Consider the following 27,266-nt stretch of genomic DNA (forward strand, 5'->3'; position numbering starts at 1 on the left):
TCAGTGACTGCGCGGGAGAGGTTCAGTCACTGCGCGGGAGAGAGGTTCAGTGACTGCACGGGAGAGATTCAGTGACTGCGCGGGAGAGGTTCAGTGACTGCGCGCACGGGAGAGGTTCAGCGACTGCGCGGGAGAGTTTCAGTCACTGCGCGGGAGAGAGGTTCAGTGACTGCACGGGAGAGATTCAGTGACTGCGCACAGGAGAGAGGTTCAGTGACTGCGCACAGGAGAGAGAGGTTCAGTGACCGCGCACGGGAGAGAGGTTCAGTGACTGCGCCCAGGGGGTAACTGCCCCCGAATACGGTGTGACAGCCCCCCGGAAATAATGCCAGCCCCCCGGTAACAGGACTGTGGTAAATCCTTTATTTTGTCTCTATGTGTAAAGGGCAAAACACAAGTAACTGGGAGCGGAATCCTATACAGCTCTGTCCCAGACAGCAACAAAGACCAGCACGCCGCATTAACCCCTTACAGTCCGAGGAGTGATCTCTGGGTGCGTCACATAGCTGTCCCAATCTTTCCATCCCGCGCCCCGAAACAGTCGCACATACAAATATCGTATCAAAAGAGGGGGGGCCTTGGGGAGGGACCCCTAATACAGGGGAGAGGGAGGGACCCCTAGGGAGGGAGGAGCCTCAGATGAGACCCCTCATACAGGGGAGAGGGAGGGGCCTTGGGGCAGGACCCCATATAGGGGGTAGGGGCTTCAGGGCAGGACACCTCATATGAAGGGGGGGGTGTCACCGTGAGGGCACCTGAGCACTCACACTTACCTGTTATATAAAGACAGCACTAGCGGAGCCCGGCTGCTCTCAAATACAGACAGCACTAGCCAAGCCCAGATGCTCTCACATATAGACAGTGCTCTCATAGCTCTCATTTACAGACAGCACTAGCAGAGCCCGGCTGCTCATATACAGACAGCACTAGCCGAGCCCGGCTGCCCTCTGCTAGCTCTCACCCTGCCACGTGCCACAGAGACCGCGCATGGCACAGGGGTTCAGAGAGTAAAGTCCCACTGAGGCCGATCGTGGGGTCGCTGGGCAGTGAGGATTAGGGGAGTGATGTAGAAAATGTTCGGATCCGTCGCTGAGCGGTGATGGTATGGGGGAGAGCCAGGAAACCAAGCCGCTCACAGAACCAGTTCTTATTTACAGGTCGTCAGCGGCCCCCCAAAAACCTGCACCCCCAATCTCATCCACGGGGGCCTCCAGTGGACTGTGCAATCAGACAGAGGGAGGGAGGCGAGACGTCTCTGGGGGCCGCAGGAGATCAGGGGGGGCGGTATCTTACCTAGAGAGGGAGAGTCACAGGTCATAACACACACTCACAGCTACACTAACAGGACCACTCACACTCACAGCTACACTAACAGTCCCACTCACAGCTACACTAACAGGGCCAATCACAGCTACACTAACAGGACCACTCACACTCACAGCTACACTAACAGGGCCACTCACAGCTACACTAACAGGGCCACTCCCAGCTACACTAACAGGGCCACTCACAGCGACACTAACAGGGCCACTCAGAGCGACACTAACAGGTCCACTCACAGCGACACTAACAGGTCCTCTCACAGCGACACTAACAGGTCCTCTCACAGCTACACTAACAGGACCACTCACTCACAGCTACACTAACAGGGTCACTCACAGCTACACTAATGGCCACTCACACTCACAGCTACACTAACAGGGTTACTCACAGCTACACTAACAGGACCACTCACAGCTACACTAACAGGACCACTCACAGCTACACTAACAGGACCACTCACACTCACAGGGCCACTCACAGCTACACTAACAGGGCCACTCACAGCTACACTAACAGGGCCACTCACAGCTACACTAACAGGGCCACTCACAGCTATACCAACAGGACCACTCACAGCTACACTAACAGGACCACTCACACAGCTACACTAACAAGACCACTCACACACATACACTAACAGCTACACTAACAGGGCCACTCACACTCACAGCTACACCAACAGGACCACTCACAGCTACACTAACATGGCCACTCACACTCACAGCTACACTAACAGGGCCACTCACAGCTACACTAACAGGGCCACTCACAGCTACACTAACAGGGCCACTCACAGCTATACCAACAGGACCACTCACAGCTACACTAACAGGACCACTTACACAGCTACACTAACAAGACCACTCACACACATACACTAACAGCTACACTAACAGGACCACTCACACATCTACACTAACAGGACCACTCACACTCACAGCTACACTAACAGGACCACTCACACTCACAGCTACACTAACATGATCACTCACACACACTGACAGCTACACTAACAGGACCACTCACACTCACAGCTACACTAACAGGGCCACTCACAGCTACACTAACAGGGCCACTCACAGCTACACTAACAGGGCCACTCACAGCTACACTAACAAGGCCACTCACAGCGACACTAACAGGGCCACTCACAGCGACACTAACAGGGCCACTCACAGCGACACTAACAGGTCCTCTCACAGCTACACTAACAGGACCACTCACTCACAGCTACACTAACAGGGTCACTCACAGCTACACTAATGGCCACTCACACTCACAGCTACACTAACAGGACCACTCACAGCTACACTAACAGGACCACTCACAGCTACACTAACAGGACCACTCACAGCTACACTAACAGGACCACTCACACTCACAGCTACACTAACGGCCAATCACAGCTACACTAACAGGGCCAATCACAGCTACACTAACAGGGCCAATCACACTCACAGCTACACCAACAGGACCACTCACAGCTACACTAACAGGGCCACTCACACTCAGGGCCACTCACAGCTACACTAACAGGGCCACTCACAGCTACACTAACAGGGCCACTCACAGCTACACTAACAGGGCCACTCACAGCTATACCAACAGGACCACTCACAGCTACATTAACAGGACCACTCACACAGCTACACTAACAAGACCACTCACACACATACACTAACAGCTACACTAACAGGGCCACTCACACTCACAGCTACACCAACAGGACCACTCACAGCTACACTAACAGGGCTACTCACACTCACAGCTACACTAACAGGGCCACTCACAGCTACACTAACAGGGCCACTCACAGCTACACTAACAGGGCCACTCACAGCTATACCAACAGGACCACTCACAGCTACACTAACAGGACCACTTACACAGCTACACTAACAAGACCACTCACACACATACACTAACAGGACCACTCACACATCTACACTAACAGGACCACTCACACTCACAGCTACACTAACAGGACCACTCACACTCACAGCTACACTAACATGATCACTCACACACACACACACACTGACAGCTACACTAACAAGAACACACACACACAGCTACACTAAAAAATACACACACACTCGCAGCTACACTGACAAGACCACTTACACTCACAGCTACACTAACATGAACACACACTCACAGCTACACTAACACGAACACACACTCACAGCTACACTAACACGAACACACACACACTCACAGCATCACTAACAAGAACACACACACACCCAATCACAGCTACACTAACAAGAACGCACACACTCACAGCCACACTAACAAGACCACTTACACACACAGCTACATTAACAAGCTCTCCCTTCACAATCACAGGAAGCCGTCTCCCCTCACACTCACAGGAAACCTCTCTTCCTCACACTCACAGGAAGCCCTCTCCTCCTCACACTCACAGGAAGCCCTCTCCTCCTCACACTCACAGGAAGCTCTCTCCTCCTCACACTCACAGGAAGCTCTCTCCTCCTCACACTCACAGGAAGCTCTCTCCTCCTCACACTCACAGGAAGCCCTCTCCTCCTCACACTCACAGGAATCCCTCTCATACTCACAGGAAGCCCTCTCCTCACACTCACAGGAAGCCCTCTCCTCACACTCACAGGAAGCCCTCTCCTCCTCATAGTCACAGGAAGCCCTCTCCTCCTCACACTCACAGGAATTCCTCTCACACTCACAGGAAGCCCTCTCCTCCTCACACTCACAGGAATCCCTCTCCTCACACTCACAGGAATCCCTCTCATCCTCACACACAGGAATCCCTCTCATCCTCACACACAGGAATCCCTCTCCTCCTCACACTCACAGGAAGTCCCCTCCTCACACTTACAGGAAGCCCTCTGCTCCTCATACTCACAGGAATCCCTCTCCTCCTCACACTCACAGGAAGTCCTCTCACACTCACAGGAAGCTCTCCCATCACACTCACAGGAAGCCCTCTCACAATCACAGGAAGCTTTCCCCTCACACTCACAGGAAGCTCTCACACTCACAGGAAGCTCTCCCCTCACACTCACAGGAAGCTCTCACACTCACAGGAAGCTCTCCCCTCACACAGGAAGACCTCTCCTCCTCATACTCACAGGAAGCTCTCCCCTCACACAGGAAGCCCTCTCCTCCTCATACTCACAGGAAGCTCTCACACTCACAGGAAGCTCTCCCCTCACACAGGAATCCCTCTCCTCATACTCACAGGAAGCCCTCTCCTCCTCATACTCACTTGGTCGGTGGGTTGAAGAGATGGGAGAGTTGGAAGCATTGTGTGGTGAGGGATTGTGTTGTCAGATTAAGTGCCGGGCTCATTGCTAGGAGAGACACAGGGGATTAGTGGTGGCAGGTCACAGCTGGGACACCTCTCAGTAAGACACTGTCACATTATCCCTCTTACCTGAGATCGCAGGATTCAGGGTGCTCATGGGAAAGGTTCCACTCAAATGCAGCGCAGCCTGGGCAGCTAGAGGCAACTGCAGGCCTGTCCCTGAAACCAGAGGAGCAGAGGTCACCGACAGCAGGTCACTCCACCCTGGGTGCAGCACATCGTGAGTGCAAAGTATCCCCTATATTCCCGAGCAAACTACTCCCACCGCAACCTCAATCTCCTCACAAACCGCATCCTCAACTAGATCATCAACCTCCTCACACGGCATCCTCAACTAGATCATCAACCTCCTCACACGGCATCCTCAACTAGATCATCAACCTCCTCACACCGCATCCTCAACTAGATCATCAACCTCCTCACACCACATCCTCAACTGGATCAACCTCCTCACACCGCATCCTCAACTAGATCATCAACCTCCTCACACCGCATCCTCAACTAGATCATCAACCTCCTCACACGGCATCCTCAACTGGATCATCAACCTCCTCACACGGCATCCTCAACTAGATCATCAACCTCCTCACACGGCGTCCTCAACTGGATCAACCTCCTCACACGGCATCCTCAACTAGATCATCAACCTCCTCACACGGCGTCCTCAACTGGATCAACCTCCTCACACCGCATCCTCAACTAGATCATCAACCTCCTCACACCGCATCCGCAACTAGATCATCAACCTCCTCACACGGCATCCTCAACTAGATCATCAACCTCCTCACACGGCATCCTCAACTAGATCATCAACCTCCTCACACCGCATCCGCAACTAGATCATCAACCTCCTCACACTGCATCCTCAACTAGATCATCAACCTCACACCGCATCCGCAACTAGATCATCAACCTCACACCGCATCCGCAACTAGATCATCAACCTGCTCACACCGCATCCTCAACTAGATCATCAACCTCCTCACACCGCATCCTCAACTGGATCATCAACCTCCTCACATGGCATCCTCAACTAGATCATCAACCTCCTCACACCGCATCCGCAACTAGATCATCAACCTCCTCACACCGCATCCTCAACTAGATCATCAACCTCCTCACACGGCATCCTCAACTAGATCATCAACCTCCTCACACCGCATCCTCAACTAGATCATCAACCTCCTCACACCACATCCTCAACTAAATCATCAACCTCCTCACACCGCATCCTCAACTAGATCATCAACCTCCTCACACCGCATCCTCAACTAGATCATCAACCTCCTCACACGGCATCCTCAACTAGATCATCAACCTCCTCACACGGCATCCTCAACTAGATCATCAACCTCCTCACACCGCATCCTCAACTAGATCATCAACCTCCTCACACGGCATCCGCAACTAGATCATCAACCTCCTCACACGGCATCCTCAACTAGATCATCAACCTCCTCACACCGCATCCTCAACTAGATCATCAACCTCCTCACACGGCATCCGCAACTAGATCATCAACCTCCTCACACCGCATCCTCAACTAGATCATCAACCTCCTCACACGGCATCCTCAACTAGATCATCAACCTCCTCATACCACATCCTCAACCTCCTCACACCGCATCCGCAACTAGATCATCAACCTCCTCACACCGCATCCTCAACTAGATCATCAACCTCACACCGCATCCTCAACTAGATCATCAACCTCCTCACACGGCATCCTCAACCTCCTCACACGGCATCCTCAACTAGATCATCAACCTCCTCATACCACATCCTCAACTAGATCATCAACCTCCTCACACCGCATCCTCAACTAGATCATCAACCTCCTCACACCGCATCCACAACTAGATCATCAACCTCCTCACACCGCATCCGCAACTATATCATCAACCTCCTCACACCGCATCCTCAACTGGATCATCAACCTCCTCACACGGCATCCTCAACTAGATCATCAACCTCCTCATACCACATCCTCAACTAGATCATCAACCTCCTCACACCGCATCCTCAACTAGATCATCAACCTCCTCACACCGCATCCTCAACTGGATCATCAACCTCCTCACACCGCATCCTCAACTAGATCATCAACCTCCTCACACCGCATCCGCAACTATATCATCAACCTCCTCACACCGCATCCGCAAGTAGATCAACCTCCTCACACCGCATCCTCAACTAGATCATCAACCTCCTCACACCGCATCCGCAACTAGATCATCAACCTCCTCACACGGCATCCTCAACTAGATCATCAACCTCCTCACACGGCATCCTCAACTAGATCATCAACCTCCTCACACGGCATCCGCAACTAGATCATCAACCTCCTCACACCGCATCCTCAACTAGATCATCAACCTCCTCACACCGCATCCGCAAGTAGATCAACCTCCTCACACGGCATCCTCAACTAGATCATCAACCTCCTCACACGGCATCCGCAACTAGATCATCAACCTCCTCACACCACATCCTCAACTAGATCATCAACCTCCTCACACCACATCCACAACTAGATCATCAACCTCCTCACACCGCATCCGCAAGTAGATCAACCTCCTCACACCGCATCCTCAACTAGATCATCAACCTCCTCACACCGCATCCTCAACCTCCTCACACCGCATCCTCAACTAGATCATCAACCTCCTCACACGGCATCCTCAACTAGATCAACCTCCTCACACCGCATCCTCAACTCGATTATCAACCTCCTCACACCGGATCATCAACCCAACACCGGACCCTCAACTGCATCCTCAACCTCCTCACACACCGCATCCTCAACTAGATCATCAACTTTCTCACACTGCATCATCAACCTCACACACCGCATCCTCAACTAGATCATCAACTTTCTCACACTGCATCCTCAACCTCACACACCGCATCCTAAACTAGATCATCAACTTTCTCACACTGCATCCTCAACCTCACACACCGCATCCTCAACTAGATCATCAACCTCCTCACACCACATCCTCAACTAGATCATCAACCTCACACCGCATCCTCAACTAGATCATCAACCTCCTCACACGGCATCCTCAACTAGATCATCAACCTCCTCACACGGCATCCTCAACTAGATCATCAACCTCCTCACACCGCATCCTCAACTAGATCATCAACCTCCTCAACTAGATCATCAACTTCCTCATACCACATCCGCAACTAGATCATCAACCTCCTCAACTAGATCATCAACCTCCTTACACCGCATCCTCAACTAGATCATCAACCTCCTCACACCGCATCCTCAACTAGATCATCAACTTTCTCACACTGCATCCTCAACTAGATCATCAACCTCCTCACACGGCATCCTCAACTAGATCATCAACCTCCTCACACGGCATCCTCAACTAGATCATCAACCTCCTCACACCACATCCTCAACTAGATCATCAACCTCACACCGCATCCTCAACTAGATCATCAACTTTCTCACACTGCATCCTCAACTAGATCATCAACCTCCTCACACGGCATCCTCAACTAGATCATCAACCTCCTCACACGGCATCCTCAACTAGATCATCAACCTCCTCACACCACATCCTCAACTAGATCATCAACCTCCTCACACCGCATCCTCAACTAGATCATCAACCTCCTCACACCGCATCCTCAACTGGATCATCAACCTCCTCACACCGCATCCTCAACTAGATCATCAACCTCCTCACACCGCATCCGCAACTATATCATCAACCTCCTCACACCGCATCCGCAAGTAGATCAACCTCCTCACACCGCATCCTCAACTAGATCATCAACCTCCTCACACCGCATCCGCAACTAGATCATCAACCTCCTCACACGGCATCCTCAACTAGATCATCAACCTCCTCACACGGCATCCTCAACTGGATCATCAACCTCCTCACACCGCATCCGCAAGTAGATCAACCTCCTCACACCGCATCCTCAACTAGATCATCAACCTCCTCACACCGCATCCGCAACTAGATCATCAACCTCCTCACACGGCATCCTCAACTAGATCATCAACCTCCTCACACGGCATCCGCAACTAGATCATCAACCTCCTCACACCGCATCCTCAACTAGATCATCAACCTCCTCACACCGCATCCGCAAGTAGATCAACCTCCTCACACGGCATCCTCAACTAGATCATCAACCTCCTCACACGGCATCCGCAACTAGATCATCAACCTCCTCACACCACATCCTCAACTAGATCATCAACCTCCTCACACCACATCCACAACTAGATCATCAACCTCCTCACACCGCATCCGCAAGTAGATCAACCTCCTCACACCGCATCCTCAACTAGATCATCAACCTCCTCACACCGCATCCTCAACCTCCTCACACCGCATCCTCAACTAGATCATCAACCTCCTCACACGGCATCCTCAACTAGATCAACCTCCTCACACCGCATCCTCAACTCGATTATCAACCTCCTCACACCGGATCATCAACCCAACACCGGACCCTCAACTGCATCCTCAACCTCCTCACACACCGCATCCTCAACTAGATCATCAACTTTCTCACACTGCATCATCAACCTCACACACCGCATCCTCAACTAGATCATCAACTTTCTCACACTGCATCCTCAACCTCACACACCGCATCCTAAACTAGATCATCAACTTTCTCACACTGCATCCTCAACCTCACACACCGCATCCTCAACTAGATCATCAACCTCCTCACACGGCATCCTCAACTGGATCATCAACCTCCTCACACGGCATCCTCAACTAGATCATCAACCTCCTCACACCACATCCTCAACTAGATCATCAACCTCACACCGCATCCTCAACTAGATCATCAACCTCCTCACACGGCATCCTCAACTAGATCATCAACCTCCTCACACGGCATCCTCAACTAGATCATCAACCTCCTCACACCGCATCCTCAACTAGATCATCAACCTCCTCAACTAGATCATCAACTTCCTCATACCACATCCGCAACTAGATCATCAACCTCCTCAACTAGATCATCAACCTCCTTACACCGCATCCTCAACTAGATCATCAACCTCCTCACACCGCATCCTCAACTAGATCATCAACTTTCTCACACTGCATCCTCAACTAGATCATCAACCTCCTCACACGGCATCCTCAACTAGATCATCAACCTCCTCACACGGCATCCTCAACTAGATCATCAACCTCCTCACACCACATCCTCAACTAGATCATCAACCTCACACCGCATCCTCAACTAGATCATCAACTTTCTCACACTGCATCCTCAACTAGATCATCAACCTCCTCACACGGCATCCTCAACTAGATCATCAACCTCCTCACACGGCATCCTCAACTAGATCATCAACCTCCTCACACCACATCCTCAACTAGATCATCAACCTCACACCGCATCCTCAACTAGATCATCAACCTCCTCACACCGCATCCTCAACTAGATCATCAACCTCCTCACACCGCATCCTCAACTAGATCATCAACCTCCTCACACCGCATCCTCAACTAGATCATCAACCTGCTCACACCGCATCCTCAACCTCCTCACACGGCATCCTCAACTCGATTATCAACCTCCTCACACCGGATCATCAACCCAACACCGGACCCTCAACTGCATCCTCAACCTCCTCACACACCGCATCCTCAACTAGATCATCAACTTTCTCACACTGCATCCTCAACCTCCTCACACACCGCATCCTCAACTAGATCATCAACCTCCTCACACGGCATCCTCAACTGGATCATCAACCTCCTCACACCGGATCCTCAACTAGATCATCAACCTCCTCACACCACATCCTCAACTAGATCATCAACCTCCTCACACCACATCCTCAACTAGATCATCAACCTCCTCACACCGCATCCGCAACTAGATCATCAACCTCCTCACACCGCATCCTCAACTAGATCATCAACCTCCTCACACGGCATCCGCAACTAGATCATCAACCTCCTCACACGGCATCCTCAACTAGATCATCAACCTCCTCACACCGCATCCTCAACTAGATCATCAACCTCCTCACACCGCATCCTCAACTAGATCATCAACCTCCTCACACCACATCCTCAACTAGATCATCAACCTCCTCACACCGCATCCTCAACTAGATCATCAACCTCCTCACACCACATCCTCAACTAGATCAACCTCCTCACACCGGATCATCAACCCAACACCGGACCCTCAACTGCATCCTCAACCTCCTCACACACCGCATCCTCAACTAGATCATCAACTTTCTCACACTGCATCCTCAACCTCCTCACACACCGCATCCTCAACTAGATCATCAACCTCCTCACACGGCATCCTCAACTAGATCATCAACCTCCTCACACGGCATCCTCAACTGGATCATCAACCTCCTCACACCGGATCCTCCACTAGATCATCAACCTCCTCACACCGCATCCTCAACTAGATCATCAACCTCCTCACACCGCATCCTCAACTAGATCATCAACCTCCTCACACCGCATCCTCAACTAGATCATCAACCTCCTCACACCGCATCCGCAACTAGATCATCAACCTCCTCACACCGCATCCTCAACTAGATCATCAACCTCCTCACACGGCATCCTCAACTAGATCATCAACCTCCTCATACCGCATCCTCAACTAGATCATCAACCTCCTCACACCGCATCCTCAACTAGATCATCAACCTCCTCACACCACATCCTCAACCTCCTCACACCGCATCCGCAACTAGATCATCAACCTCCTCACACGGCGTCCTCAACTAGATCATCAACCTCCTCACACCGCATCCTCAACTAGATCATCAACCTCCTCACACCGCATCCTCAACTAGATCATCAACCTCCTCACACCGCATCCTCAACTAGATCATCAACCTCCTCACACCGCATCCTCAACTAGATCATCAACCTCCTCACACCGCATCCTCAACTAGATCATCAACCTCCTCACACCGCATCCGCAACTAGATCATCAACCTCCTCACACCGCATCCTCAACTAGATCATCAACCTCCTCACACGGCATCCTCAACTAGATCATCAACCTCCTCATACCACATCCTCAACTAGATCATCAACCTCCTCACACCGCATCCGCAACTAGATCATCAACCTCCTCATACCGCATCCGCAACTAGATCATCAACCTCCTCACACGGCGTCCTCAACTAGATCATCAACCTCTTCAACTAGATCATCAACCTCCTCACACCGCATCCGCAACTAGATCATCAACCTCCTCACACCGCATCCTCAACTCGATTATCAACCTCCTCACACCGGATCATCAACCCAACACCGGACCCTCAACTGCATCCTCAACCTCCTCACACACCGCAACCTCAACTAGATCATCAACTTTCTCACACTGCATCCTCAACCTCCTCACACACCGCATCCTCAACTAGATCATCAACTTTCTCACACTGCATCCTCAACCTCCTCACACACCGCATCCTCAACTAGATCATCAACTTTCTCACACTGCATCCTCAACTGGATCATCAACCTCCTCACACCACATCCTCAACTAGATCATCAACCTCCTCACACCACATCCTCAACTAGATCATCAACCTCACACCGCATCCTCAACTAGATCATCAACCTCCTCACACGGCATCCGCAACTAGATCATCAACTTTCTCACACTGCATCCTCAACTAGATCATCAACCTCCTCACACCGCATCCTCAACTTTCTCACACTGCATCCTCAACTGGATCATCAACCTCCTCACACCGCATCCTCAACTAGATCATCAACCTCCTCACACCACATCCTCAACTGGATCATCAACCTCCTCACACCACATCCTCAACTAGATCATCAACCTCACACCGCATCCTCAACTAGATCATCAACCTCACACCGCATCCTCAACTAGATCATCAACCTCCTCACACCGCATCCGCAACTAGATCATCAACCTCCTCACACGGCATCCGCAACTAGATCATCAACCTCACACCGCATCCTCAACTAGATCATCAACCTCCTCACACCGCATCCTCAACTAGATCATCAACTTTCTCACACTGCATCCTCAACTGGATCATCAACCTCCTCACACCACATCCTCAACTAGATCATCAACCTCCTCACACCACATCCTCAACTTGATCATCAACCTCCTCACACCACATCCTCAACTAGATCATCAACCTCACACCGCATCCTCAACTAGATCATCAACCTCCTCACACCGCATCCGCAACTAGATCATCAACCTCCTCACACCGCATCCTCAACTAGATCATCAACCTCCTCACACGGCATCCTCAACTAGATCATCAACCTCCTCACACCGCATCCTCAACCTCCTCACACCACATCCTCAACCTCCTCACACCACATCCTCAACTAGATCAACCTCCTCACACCGCATCCTCAACTCGATTATCAACCTCCTCACACCGGATCATCAACCCAACACCGGACCCTCAACTGCATCCTCAACCTCCTCACACACCGCATCCTCAACTAGATCATCAACTTTCTCACACTGCATCCTCAACCTCCTCACACACCGCATCCTCAACTGGATCATCAACCTCCTCACACCGCATCCTCAACTGGATCATCAACTTTCTCACACTGCATCCTCAACCTCCTCACACACCGCATCCTCAACTGGATCATCAACTTTCTCACACTGCATCCTCAACCTCCTCACACCGCATCCTCAACTGGATCATCAACCTCCTCACACCACATCCTCAACCTCCTCACACCACATCCTCAACCTCCTCACACCACATCCTCAACCTCCTCACACCACATCCTCAACCTCCTCACACCACATCCTCAACTGGATCCACAACCTCCTCACACCGCATCCTTGACCTCCTCACAGGGCATCCTCATCCTCATCATGCACGGCATCCTCAACTGAATCATCAACCTCCTCACACCGCTTCCTTAAACTCCTCACCCCACATCCTCAACTTCCTCTCACTGCATCCTCAACCTCCTCTTACCACATCTTCAACCTCAGCATACAGCATCCATGACCTCCTCACAGGGTATCCTCAACCACCTCATGCACGGTATCCTCAACTGAATCCTCAACCTCAACCTCAACCTCCGAACACCGCATCCTCAACCTCCGAACACCGCATCCTCAACCTCCGAACACCGCATCCTCAACCTCCGAACACCGCATCCTCAACCTCCGAACACCGCATCCTCAACCTCCGAACACCGCATCCTCAACCTCCGAACACCGCATCCTCAACCTCCGAACACCGCATCCTCAACCTCCGAACACCGCATCCTCAACCTCCGAACACCGCATCCTCAACCTCCGAACACCGCATCCTCAACCTCCGAACACCGCATCCTCAACCTCCGAACACCGCATCCTCAACCTCCGAACACCGCATCCTCAACCTCCGAACACCGCATCCTCAACCTCCGAACACCGCATCCTCAACCTCCGAACACCGCATCCTCAACCTCCGAACACCGCATCCTCAACCTCCGAACACCGCATCCTCAACCTCCGAACACCGCATCCTCAACCTCCGAACACCGCATCCTCAACCTCCGAACACCGCATCCTCAACCTCCGAACACCGCATCCTCAACCTCCGAACACCGCATCCTCAACCTCCGAACACCGCATCCTCAACCTCCGAACACCGCATCCTCAACCTCCGAACACCGCATCCTCAACCTCCGAACACCGCATCCTCAACCTCCGAACACCGCATCCTCAACCTCCGAACACCGCATCCTCAACCTCCGAACACCGCATCCTCAACCTCCGAACACCGCATCCTCAACCTCCGAACACCGCATCCTCAACCTCCGAACACCGCATCCTCAACCTCCGAACACCGCATCCTCAACCTCCGAACACCGCATCCTCAACCTCCGAACACCGCATCCTCAACCTCCGAACACCGCATCCTCAACCTCCGAACACCGCATCCTCAACCTCCGAACACCGCATCCTCAACCTCCGAACACGGGATCCTCAACCTCTGAACACGGGATCCTCAACCTCTGAACACGGGATCCTCAACCTCTGAACACGGGATCCTCAACTGGATCATCCACCTCCTCACACACAGCATCCTCAACGGGAACAATCTCTGAACACAGTATCCGCAACTAGATCATCAACCTCCTCACACCGCATCCTCAACTAGATCATCAACCTCCTCACACCGCATCCTCAACTAGATCATCAACCTCCTCACACCACATCCTCAACTGGATCAACCTCCTCACACCGCATCCTCAACTAGATCATCAACCTCCTCACACCGCATCCGCAACTAGATCATCAACCTCCTCACACGGCGTCCTCAACTAGATCATCAACCTCCTCACACCGCATCCTCAACTAGATCATCAACCTCCTCACACCGCATCCTCAACTAGATCATCAACCTCCTCACACCGCATCCTCAACTAGATCATCAACCTCCTCACACCGCATCCTCAACTAGATCATCAACCTCCTCACACCGCATCCTCAACTAGATCATCAACCTCCTCACACCGCATCCGCAACTAGATCATCAACCTCCTCACACCGCATCCTCAACTAGATCATCAACCTCCTCACACGGCATCCTCAACTAGATCATCAACCTCCTCATACCACATCCTCAACTAGATCATCAACCTCCTCACACCGCATCCGCAACTAGATCATCAACCTCCTCATACCGCATCCGCAACTAGATCATCAACCTCCTCACACGGCGTCCTCAACTAGATCATCAACCTCTTCAACTAGATCATCAACCTCCTCACACCGCATCCGCAACTAGATCATCAACCTCCTCACACCGCATCCTCAACTCGATTATCAACCTCCTCACACCGGATCATCAACCCAACACCGGACCCTCAACTGCATCCTCAACCTCCTCACACACCGCAACCTCAACTAGATCATCAACTTTCTCACACTGCATCCTCAACCTCCTCACACACCGCATCCTCAACTAGATCATCAACTTTCTCACACTGCATCCTCAACCTCCTCACACACCGCATCCTCAACTAGATCATCAACTTTCTCACACTGCATCCTCAACTGGATCATCAACCTCCTCACACCACATCCTCAACTAGATCATCAACCTCCTCACACCACATCCTCAACTAGATCATCAACCTCACACCGCATCCTCAACTAGATCATCAACCTCCTCACACGGCATCCGCAACTAGATCATCAACTTTCTCACACTGCATCCTCAACTAGATCATCAACCTCCTCACACCGCATCCTCAACTTTCTCACACTGCATCCTCAACTGGATCATCAACCTCCTCACACCGCATCCTCAACTAGATCATCAACCTCCTCACACCACATCCTCAACTGGATCATCAACCTCCTCACACCACATCCTCAACTAGATCATCAACCTCACACCGCATCCTCAACTAGATCATCAACCTCACACCGCATCCTCAACTAGATCATCAACCTCCTCACACCGCATCCGCAACTAGATCATCAACCTCCTCACACGGCATCCGCAACTAGATCATCAACCTCACACCGCATCCTCAACTAGATCATCAACCTCCTCACACCGCATCCTCAACTAGATCATCAACTTTCTCACACTGCATCCTCAACTGGATCATCAACCTCCTCACACCACATCCTCAACTAGATCATCAACCTCCTCACACCACATCCTCAACTTGATCATCAACCTCCTCACACCACATCCTCAACTAGATCATCAACCTCACACCGCATCCTCAACTAGATCATCAACCTCCTCACACCGCATCCGCAACTAGATCATCAACCTCCTCACACCGCATCCTCAACTAGATCATCAACCTCCTCACACGGCATCCTCAACTAGATCATCAACCTCCTCACACCGCATCCTCAACCTCCTCACACCACATCCTCAACCTCCTCACACCACATCCTCAACTAGATCAACCTCCTCACACCGCATCCTCAACTCGATTATCAACCTCCTCACACCGGATCATCAACCCAACACCGGACCCTCAACTGCATCCTCAACCTCCTCACACACCGCATCCTCAACTAGATCATCAACTTTCTCACACTGCATCCTCAACCTCCTCACACACCGCATCCTCAACTGGATCATCAACCTCCTCACACCGCATCCTCAACTGGATCATCAACTTTCTCACACTGCATCCTCAACCTCCTCACACACCGCATCCTCAACTGGATCATCAACTTTCTCACACTGCATCCTCAACCTCCTCACACCGCATCCTCAACTGGATCATCAACCTCCTCACACCACATCCTCAACCTCCTCACACCACATCCTCAACCTCCTCACACCACATCCTCAACCTCCTCACACCACATCCTCAACCTCCTCACACCACATCCTCAACTGGATCCACAACCTCCTCACACCGCATCCTTGACCTCCTCACAGGGCATCCTCATCCTCATCATGCACGGCATCCTCAACTGAATCATCAACCTCCTCACACCGCTTCCTTAAACTCCTCACCCCACATCCTCAACTTCCTCTCACTGCATCCTCAACCTCCTCTTACCACATCTTCAACCTCAGCATACAGCATCCATGACCTCCTCACAGGGTATCCTCAACCACCTCATGCACGGTATCCTCAACTGAATCCTCAACCTCAACCTCAACCTCCGAACACCGCATCCTCAACCTCCGAACACCGTATCCTCAACCTCCGAACACCGCATCCTCAACCTCCGAACACCGCATCCTCAACCTCCGAACACCGCATCCTCAACCTCCGAACACCGCATCCTCAACCTCCGAACACCGCATCCTCAACCTCCGAACACCGCATCCTCAACCTCCGAACACCGCATCCTCAACCTCCGAACACCGCATCCTCAACCTCCGAACACCGCATCCTCAACCTCCGAACACCGCATCCTCAACCTCCGAACACCGCATCCTCAACCTCCGAACACCGCATCCTCAACCTCCGAACACCGCATCCTCAACCTCCGAACACCGCATCCTCAACCTCCGAACACCGCATCCTCAACCTCCGAACACCGCATCCTCAACCTCCGAACACCGCATCCTCAACCTCCGAACACCGCATCCTCAACCTCCGAACACCGCATCCTCAACCTCCGAACACCGCATCCTCAACCTCCGAACACCGCATCCTCAACCTCCGAACACCGCATCCTCAACCTCCGAACACCGCATCCTCAACCTCCGAACACCGCATCCTCAACCTCCGAACACCGCATCCTCAACCTCCGAACACCGCATCCTCAACCTCCGAACACCGCATCCTCAACCTCCGAACACCGCATCCTCAACCTCCGAACACCGCATCCTCAACCTCCGAACACCGCATCCTCAACCTCCGAACACCGCATCCTCAACCTCCGAACACCGCATCCTCAACCTCCGAACACCGCATCCTCAACCTCCGAACACGGGATCCTCAACCTCCGAACACCGCATCCTCAACCTCCGAACACCGCATCCTCAACCTCCGAACACCGCATCCTCAACCTCCGAACACCGCATCCTCAACCTCCGAACACGGGATCCTCAACCTCCGAACACCGCATCCTCAACCTCCGAACACCGCATCCTCAACCTCCGAACACCGCATCCTCAACCTCCGAACACCGCATCCTCAACCTCCGAACACCGCATCCTCAACCTCCGAACACCGCATCCTCAACCTCCGAACACCGCATCCTCAACCTCCGAACACCGCATCCTCAACCTCCGAACACCGCATCCTCAACCTCCGAACACCGCATCCTCAACCTCCGAACACCGCATCCTCAACCTCCGAACACCGCATCCTCAACCTCCGAACACCGCATCCTCAACCTCCGAACACCGCATCCTCAACCTCCGAACACCGCATCCTCAACCTCCGAACACGGGATCCTCAACCTCTGAACACGGGATCCTCAACCTCTGAACACGGGATCCTCAACCTCTGAACACGGGATCCTCAACTGGATCATCCACCTCCTCACACACAGCATCCTCAACGGGAACAATCTCTGAACACAGTATCCTCAACTACATCACCAATTCAACTTCACATTGTACTGCAATCCTCCCAGCATTACAGGCCTGACGACATACCCATTCTAAAAGCAGATCATCAAACTACTGCCCTATACATCACCAGGTACTCCAACCGCTAAAACCCCACAAGTGAATGTAACACCACAGAGCCATGCACGACTTCCCAGTAATGAGAGTGTCACATGCTTTATACCATCTCTTTTCCATACAGCGCTCGGTGCTATAAACGTGCAGTGGGTCTCTTGTATATTTACTAATCCAATTCCTGCTGACCCCTAACTACGCTTTCAGGCCTTTCCAGCAGGGAGCTTACCAAAGCGGAAACGGTATTACCAGATCACATCATTCTGATGCCAAACTCCTCCCTTATTATGGAAGGCTAATGAAATCCCCACAATGCCAATGTTGATAAAGCCTTCGAGTGTCACGTGACCGCGGTGACCCTTAACCCGGAAACAGAACAGGAAAAGGAGTCCTCTTCCATTTCTCTTCCCTGAAGATCGCTTCCCAAGCTCAGTGGGAATGCAGATTGTGATCTAAGCTGTGCCAGACCGCATGACATAGTGACACCATCAGGTCCCTAAAGTGCCAGACCCCATAACATAGTGACTACACCATCAGGTCCCTGGAGAGCCAGACCCCATAACATAGTGACTACACCATCGGGTCCCTGGAGAGCCAGACCACATAACATAGTGACTACACCATCGGGTCCCTAAAGTGCCAGACCCCATAACATAGTGACTACACCATCGGGTCCCTGGAGAGCCAGACCACATAACATAGTGACTACACCATCGGGTCCCTAAAGTGCCAGACCCCATAACATAGTGACTACACCATCAGGTCCCTGGAGAGCCAGACCACATAACATAGTGACTACACCATCGGGTCCCTAAAGTGCCAGACCCCATAACATAGTGACTACACCATCGGGTCCCTGGAGAGCCAGACCACATAACATAGTGACTACACCATCGGGTCCCTAAAGTGCCAGACCCCATAACATAGTGACTACACCATCAGGTCCCTAAAGTGCCAGACCCCATAACATAGTGACAACACCATCGGGTCCCTGGAGAGCCAGACCCCATAACATAGTGACTACACCATCGGGTCCCTAAAGTGCCAGACCCCATAACATAGTGACAACACCATCGGGTCCCTGGAGAGCCAGACCCCATAACAGTGACTACACCATCGGGTCCCTGGAGAGCCAGACACCATAACATAGTGACTACACCATCGGGTCCCTGGAGAGCCAGACACCATGATATACTGTATTTCCTTGATTCTAAGAAGCACCTTTATCCCATTTTCACATGTCTGAAATAGGGATGCGTCTTAGAATCGCTGTACTAAAATAATCAGTTAGGGGGCGCTGCTGTAGATGCTGGCTCCACAGTGTACACAGCAAACAGCATGGCTCAGAGAAACAGCACAATAGTGTGCAGCAAACAGCATGGCTCAGAGAAACAGCACAATAGTGTGCAGCAAACAGCATGGCTCAGAGAAACAGCACAATAGTGTGCAGCAAACAGCATGGCTCAGAGAAACAGCACAATAGTGTGCAGCAAACAGCATGGCTCAGAGAAACAGCACAATAGTGTGCAGCAAACAGCATGGCTCAGAGAAACAGCACAATAGTGTGCAGCAAACAGCATGGCTCAGAGAAACAGCACAATAGTGTGCAGCAAACAGCATGGCTCAGAGAAACAGCACAATAGTGTGCAGCAAACAGCATGGCTCAGAGAAACAGCACAATAGTGTGCAGCAAACAGCATGGCTCAGAGAAACAGCACAATAGTGTGCAGCAAACAGCATGGCTCAGAGAAACAGCACAATAGTGTGCAGCAAACAGCATGGCTCAGAGAAACAGCACAATAGTGTGCAGCAAACAGCATGGCTCAGAGAAACAGCACAATAGTGTGCAGCAAACAGCATGGCTCAGAGAAACAGCACAATAGTGTGCAGCAAACAGCATGGCTCAGAGAAACAGCACAATAGTGTGCAGCAAACAGCATGGCTCAGAGAAACAGCACAATAGTGTGCAGCAAACAGCATGGCTCAGAGAAACAGCACAATAGTGTGCAGGAAACAGCATGGCTCAGAGAAACAGCACAATAGTGTGCAGCAAACAGCATGGCTCAGAGAAACAGCACAATAGTGTGCAGCAAACAGCATGGCTCAGAGAAACAGCACAATAGTGTGCAGCAAACAGCATGGCTCAGAGAAACAGCACAATAGTGTGCAGCAAACAGCATGGCTCAGAGAAACAGCACAATAGTGTGCAGCAAACAGCATGGCTCAGAGAAACAGCACAATAGTGTGCAGCAAACAGCATGGCTCAGAGAAACAGCACAATAGTGTGCAGCAAACAGCATGGCTCAGAGAAACAGCACAATAGTGTGCAGCAAACAGCATGGCTCAGAGAAACAGCACAATAGTGTGCAGCAAACAGCATGGCTCAGAGAAACAGCACAATAGTGTGCAGCAAACAGCATGGCTCAGAGAAACAGCACAATAGTGTGCAGCAAACAGCATGGCTCAGAGAAACAGCACAATAGTGTGCAGCAAACAGCATGGCTCAGAGAAACAGCACAATAGTGTGCAGGAAACAGCATGGCTCAGAGAAACAGCACAATAGTGTGCAGCAAACAGCATGGCTCAGAGAAACAGCACAATAGTGTGCAGCAAACAGCATGGCTCAGAGAAACAGCACAATAGTGTGCAGCAAACAGCATGGCTCAGAGAAACAGCACAATAGTGTGCAGCAAACAGCATGGCTCAGAGAAACAGCACAATAGTGTGCAGCAAACAGCATGGCTCAGAGAAACAGCACAATAGTGTGCAGCAAACAGCATGGCTCAGAGAAACAGCACAATAGTGTGCAGCAAACAGCATGGCTCAGAGAAACAGCACAATAGTGTGCAGCAAACAGCATGGCTCAGAGAAACAGCACAATAGTGTGCAGCAAACAGCATGGCTCAGAGAAACAGCACAATAGTGTGCAGCAAACAGCATGGCTCAGAGAAACAGCACAATAGTGTGCAGCAAACAGCATGGCTCAGAGAAACAGCACAATAGTGTGCAGCAAACAGCATGGCTCAGAGAAACAGCACAATAGTGTGCAGCAAACAGCATGGCTCAGAGAAACAGCACAATAGTGTGCAGCAAACAGCATGGCTCAGAGAAACAGCACAATAGTGTGCAGCAAACAGCATGGCTCAGAGAAACAGCACAATAGTGTGCAGCAAACAGCATGGCTCAGAGAAACAGCACAATAGTGTGCAGCAAACAGCATGGCTCAGAGAAACAGCACAATAGTGTGCAGCAAACAGCATGGCTCAGAGAAACAGCACAATAGTGTGCAGCAAACAGCATGGCTCAGAGAAACAGCACAATAGTGTGCAGCAAACAGCATGGCTCAGAGAAACAGCACAATAGTGTGCAGCAAACAGCATGGCTCAGAGAAACAGCACAATAGTGTGCAGCAAACAGCATGGCTCAGAGAAACAGCACAATAGTGTGCAGGAAACAGCATGGCTCAGAGAAACAGCACAATAGTGTGCAGCAAACAGCATGGCTCAGAGAAACAGCACAATAGTGTGCAGCAAACAGCATGGCTCAGAGAAACAGCACAATAGTGTGCAGCAAACAGCATGGCTCAGAGAAACAGCACAATAGTGTGCAGCAAACAGCATGGCTCAGAGAAACAGCACAATAGTGTGCAGCAAACAGCATGGCTCAGAGAAACAGCACAATAGTGTGCAGCAAACAGCATGGCTCAGAGAAACAGCACAATAGTGTGCAGCAAACAGCATGGCTCAGAGAAACAGCACAATAGTGTGCAGCAAACAGCATGGCTCAGAGAAACAGCACAATAGTGTGCAGCAAACAGCATGGCTCAGAGAAACAGCACAATAGTGTGCAGCAAACAGCATGGCTCAGAGAAACAGCACAATAGTGTGCAGCAAACAGCATGGCTCAGAGAAACAGCACAATAGTGTGCAGCAAACAGCATGGCTCAGAGAAACAGCACAATAGTGTGCAGCAAACAGCATGGCTCAGAGAAACAGCACAATAGTGTGCAGCAAACAGCATGGCTCAGAGAAACAGCACAATAGTGTGCAGGAAACAGCATGGCTCAGAGAAACAGCACAATAGTGTGCAGCAAACAGCATGGCTCAGAGAAACAGCACAATAGTGTGCAGCAAACAGCATGCCTCCAACCCCCACACCTCTCCCCTCTATCCTCCATGAGGTGCAGAGAAATCAGCTGGAGATGCCTGCCAGGGATCTTCAGAGTGCAACAGTATGGCTCCTATCACGCCCCACCCCCCCCCTCCCCTGCAGGAAGTGCAGAGAGATCAGCTAGAGATGCCTGCCAGGGATCTTCACATTGCCCAGCAGCCCCCCCTCCTCCTGTTCAATCTCTGCGTGAACCGCAGGAGGTGCAGAGGAGCTGTGCCTCTGTGTGTGTGTGTCTTCCTCCCCCCTGTCGAATCTGTCTGAACTGCAGGAGGTGTAGAGGGAGCTGTGTGTGTGTGTGTGTCCCTGTCCCCCCCTTCCCTCCGTCCCCCCATTCTATCCCTGGAGAGCCAGACCCCACGACATAGTGACTACACCATCGGGTCCCTGGAGAGCCAGACCCCACGACATAGTGACTACACCATCGGGTCCCTGGAGAGCCAGACCCCACGACATAGTGACTACACCATCGGGTCCCTGGAGAGCCAGACCCCACGACATAGTGACTACACCATCGGGTCCCTGGAGAGCCAGACCCCACGACATAGTGACTACACCATCGGGTCCCTGGAGAGCCAGATCTCATGAAATAGTGATTACACCAAAAGTGTTCAAAAGATCTGGCACGTAGCAAATATTGACAAAAAAGTGACCTGCCAACTGAAAGGTAATGTGGCAACGTTTAATTGAAGATGGACGCCGTGGTTCACGTGGAATTCCACCAGCCGTGGCAGAGTGCTAAAAGTGGAGCTGGAAGACATTTTAAGGAAGGAGGTTCAGTGGGATTTGGAGAGCTGGTGGACCTCTGCTGACTGACTGCCATGTTTAGTAAGACGCACGCTATGTGGGTGACGTGAGGGACCTTTCTATATTTATACTCACAGATACAACACCCCCACTCACCCTCTGCCAGTTTGGCCATCAGCTGCAGGCGCCCGGTTGCACCCAGGTTGCACCCGGTATCCACGCCGCCACGCTCCAGTTCTTCGTTGTCCAGGAAGGAGATGTCGTAGTTGCCGTCGGCGCGGTCGGTCACGTTACCCACCTTCATGGGCCGCCCTGCCAGCTCAAAGCCGTTCAGCTGCTCCAGGGCCCGGCGGGCGCACTCCGCGTCCAAAAACTGGGGGGTGGGGAGGACGGAGGGGCCAGATTACGCTCGGTCTCCGGAGGACCAAAACATGAACCCCACCCTTACCAAAAGACCTACAGGGCAATGATCAGTTGACACCTGTCCCCAAGTTCTTACCGATATGAAGCCAAAGCCCTTGGATCTCCCCGTGTCCGGTTCTTTCATCAGCTGAATGTTCTCAATCTGAAAAAAACAGGGGAGTGAGGAGTCTCCACCCCGCACCAGCCCACCCGCCCCGCGCGAGCCCACCCACCCCGCACGAGCCCACCATGGCACCCACCCCGCACGAGCCCACCATGGCACCCACCCCGCACCAGCCAACCCACCCCGCACCAGCCAACCCACCCCGCACCAGCCAACCCACCCCGCACCAGCCCACCATGGCACCCACCCCGCACCAGCCAACCCACCCCGCACGAGCCCACCATGGCACCCACCCCGCACCAGCCAACCCACCCGCACGAGCCCACCATGGCACCCACCCCGCACCAGCCAACCCACCCCGCACCAGCCAACCCACCCCGCACCAGCCAACCCACCCCGCACGAGCCCACCATGGCACCCACCCCGCACCAGCCAACCCACCCCGCACCAGCCCACCATGGCACCCACCCCGCACGAGCCCACCCACCCCGCACCAGCCAACCCACCCTGCACCAGCCAACCCACCCCGCACGAGCCCACCATGGCACCCACCCCGCACGAGCCCACCATGGCACCCACCCCGCACGAGCCCACCATGGCACCCACCCCGCACCAGCCAACCCACCCCGCACCAGCCCACCATGGCACCCACCCCGCACCAGCCAACCCACCCTGCACCAGCCAACCCACCCCGCACGAGCCCACCATGGCACCCACCCCGCACCAGCCCACCCACCCCGCACCAGCCCACCCGCACCAGCCCACCCACCCCGCACGAGCCCACCATGGCACCCACCCCGCACGAGCCCACCATGGCACCCACCCCGCACGAGCCCACCATGGCACCCACCCCGCACCAGCCAACCCACCCCGCACCAGCCAACCCACCCCGCACGAGCCCACCATGGCACCCACCCCGCACCAGCCAACCCACCCCGCACCAGCCAACCCACCCCGCACGAGCCCACCATGGCACCCACCCCGCACGAGCCCACCCACCCCGCACGAGCCCACCATGGCACCCACCCCGCACGAGCCCACCATGGCACCCACCCCGCACCAGCCAACCCACCCCGCACGAGCCCACCATGGCACCCACCCCGCACCAGCCAACCCACCCCGCACCAGCCCACCATGGTACCCACCCCGCACCAGCCAACCCACCCCGCACCAGCCAACCCACCCCGCACGAGCCCACCATGGCACCCACCCCGCACCAGCCCACCCACCCCGCACCAGCCCACCCCGCACCAGCCCACCCACCCCGCACGAGCCCACCATGGCACCCACCCCGCACGAGCCCACCATGGCACCCACCCCGCACGAGCCCACCATGGCACCCACCCCACACCAGCCAACCCACCCCGCACCAGCCCACCATGGCACCCACCCCGCACGAGCCCACCCACCCCGCACCAGCCCACCCACCCCGCACCAGCCCACCCCGCACAAGCCCACCCACCCCGCACGAGCCCACCCCGCACGAGCCCACCATGGCACCCACCCCGCACGAGCCCACCCACCCCGCACAAGCCCACCTCGCACAAGCCCACCCACCCCACACGAGCCCACCCACCCCGCACGAGCCCACCTACCCCGCACGAGCCCACCATGGCACCCACCACGCACAAGCCTGCGCCCACCACGCACTGGCCCTCCCCCTCCATGGACGAGCCTGCGCGCCCCCCCCCATGGTGCCCACCATGCACAAGTCCGCGCCTACCATGGCGCCCTCCACACACGAGCCTGAGCCCATCGCGCACAAGCCCCCGACCCACCAGCACAAGTCCTCGCCCATCATCAAGACCACCAAGCATGAGCCCCCACCCATCACCCCCACCGTCTCACCTTGCCAAAGGGCTCAAAGATGCCCCTCAGCATGTCCTCCGTGATGTTGAAGTGCAGGGACCCGACGTAGAGCCGCATGGGCCCAGCATTACCTCTCTGAAGGTTATTCGCCATGGCTGCCAGCCGGTTCTTTTCCGCCTGCCAAGGAAAGAAGAGCAGACCGTTAACCCCGCGCAGAACGTGCCCACCGAACACCCCACATGGGCCGAGACCCAGAGAACAGGTCCCGCCATTCACCTGGGCCTTGGGTTACATCAGCATTTCCATGTGTAGGTCCGAATGTTTCATTCGTCTTGTTCCCCCGGCCTTACACATCCTACTCTCCGAGGGTTAATCCCCGGGCAACAACCCAGATGTGTAGGCCAAAAAGGACCACTGCCCCGTCCCTCACCTGTGACACCTGCACGATAATGGGCACCGCCAGCAGCTTTTGTCCAGTCAGACCGATGGCCAACGGCACAGACTGGATGTCGCAGAACTCCACGTATGCGATGCCCTTCGACCGGCGCGAGTTCCGGTCCGAAATGATCCTTACGTCTCGCACCTGAGCGCGAGGAGAGAGCGAGGTGAGTGCGCGGCAAGATGCGGAACCCCACCAGACGCCAAGCCCGTCCCGGTGACGCCCACCTTGCCCACGGCAGAGAAGAAGTCCTCCAGGTCCCGGGGGCGGATCCGCGCCGCCAGCTGCATACAGAACACGGTGCGGGCGTCGCGCTCCTCGGGGGAGAGCGTGTTCTCTGGTTCCCTGAGAGACAGCACACGGGGGGCAGGATTAGGACAGCGCACCCCTACAGGGCAGAGCTCGGTGTCCTCCCCCCGATACCCAGCACCCCGAAAAAAGGAGATCCCAGTGTGCCCCTCAACAAATAGCTGACATAACCACAATGCCGGTACCTGGGGGGGGGGGTCTTCTCTCTGTGTCGGGGGCTCTTGCTGCGGGAGCGCCGCCGCCTGCCAAAAGAAGAGAGCGGAGTTAAGGCGATGACCGGTTACATCCCGGCTCCCGGATCCCGCCCCTGGGGGGGAGAGCAGATCATCTCACACGGGGCTGCGGTGTCGAGGGCGCTCATCCCGCCGCCGGTCGCGCGAGATGCGGCGTTTCCCCCGGCTGCGACTCCGATGCTTGCGGTCGCGGCTGCGGTGCCGGTCGCGGCTGTTCCGCCGGCGGTGACGCTCTTTGCTGC

General features: G+C 53.6%; 1 protein-coding gene across 1 annotated transcript in view; it reads right to left on the reverse strand.

The window, feature by feature from the left end:
- Window positions 1-349: 349 nt before the first annotated feature.
- RBM23 (RNA binding motif protein 23) overlaps window positions 350-27,266 on the reverse strand; it is a 65,142-nt gene continuing 38,225 nt past the window's right edge. The window contains exons 5-14 of the mRNA XM_075569098.1: window positions 27,125-27,266; window positions 26,977-27,033; window positions 26,710-26,827; window positions 26,474-26,626; window positions 26,083-26,220; window positions 24,208-24,273; window positions 23,865-24,081; window positions 4,739-4,828; window positions 4,571-4,655; window positions 350-1,293 (exon numbers count right to left, since the gene is read on the reverse strand). The exon at window positions 27,125-27,266 is cut by the window's right edge and continues 2 nt beyond it. Of these exons, the coding sequence (XP_075425213.1) occupies window positions 1,290-1,293; window positions 4,571-4,655; window positions 4,739-4,828; window positions 23,865-24,081; window positions 24,208-24,273; window positions 26,083-26,220; window positions 26,474-26,626; window positions 26,710-26,827; window positions 26,977-27,033; window positions 27,125-27,266 (1,070 nt within the window). The 3' untranslated portion in view covers window positions 350-1,289. The remainder of the gene's footprint in view (window positions 1,294-4,570; window positions 4,656-4,738; window positions 4,829-23,864; window positions 24,082-24,207; window positions 24,274-26,082; window positions 26,221-26,473; window positions 26,627-26,709; window positions 26,828-26,976; window positions 27,034-27,124) is intronic.

This window comes from Ascaphus truei, chromosome 13 (assembly GCF_040206685.1).
Source record: "Ascaphus truei isolate aAscTru1 chromosome 13, aAscTru1.hap1, whole genome shotgun sequence".
In the NCBI taxonomy this organism is placed as follows: Eukaryota; Metazoa; Chordata; class Amphibia; order Anura; family Ascaphidae; genus Ascaphus; species Ascaphus truei.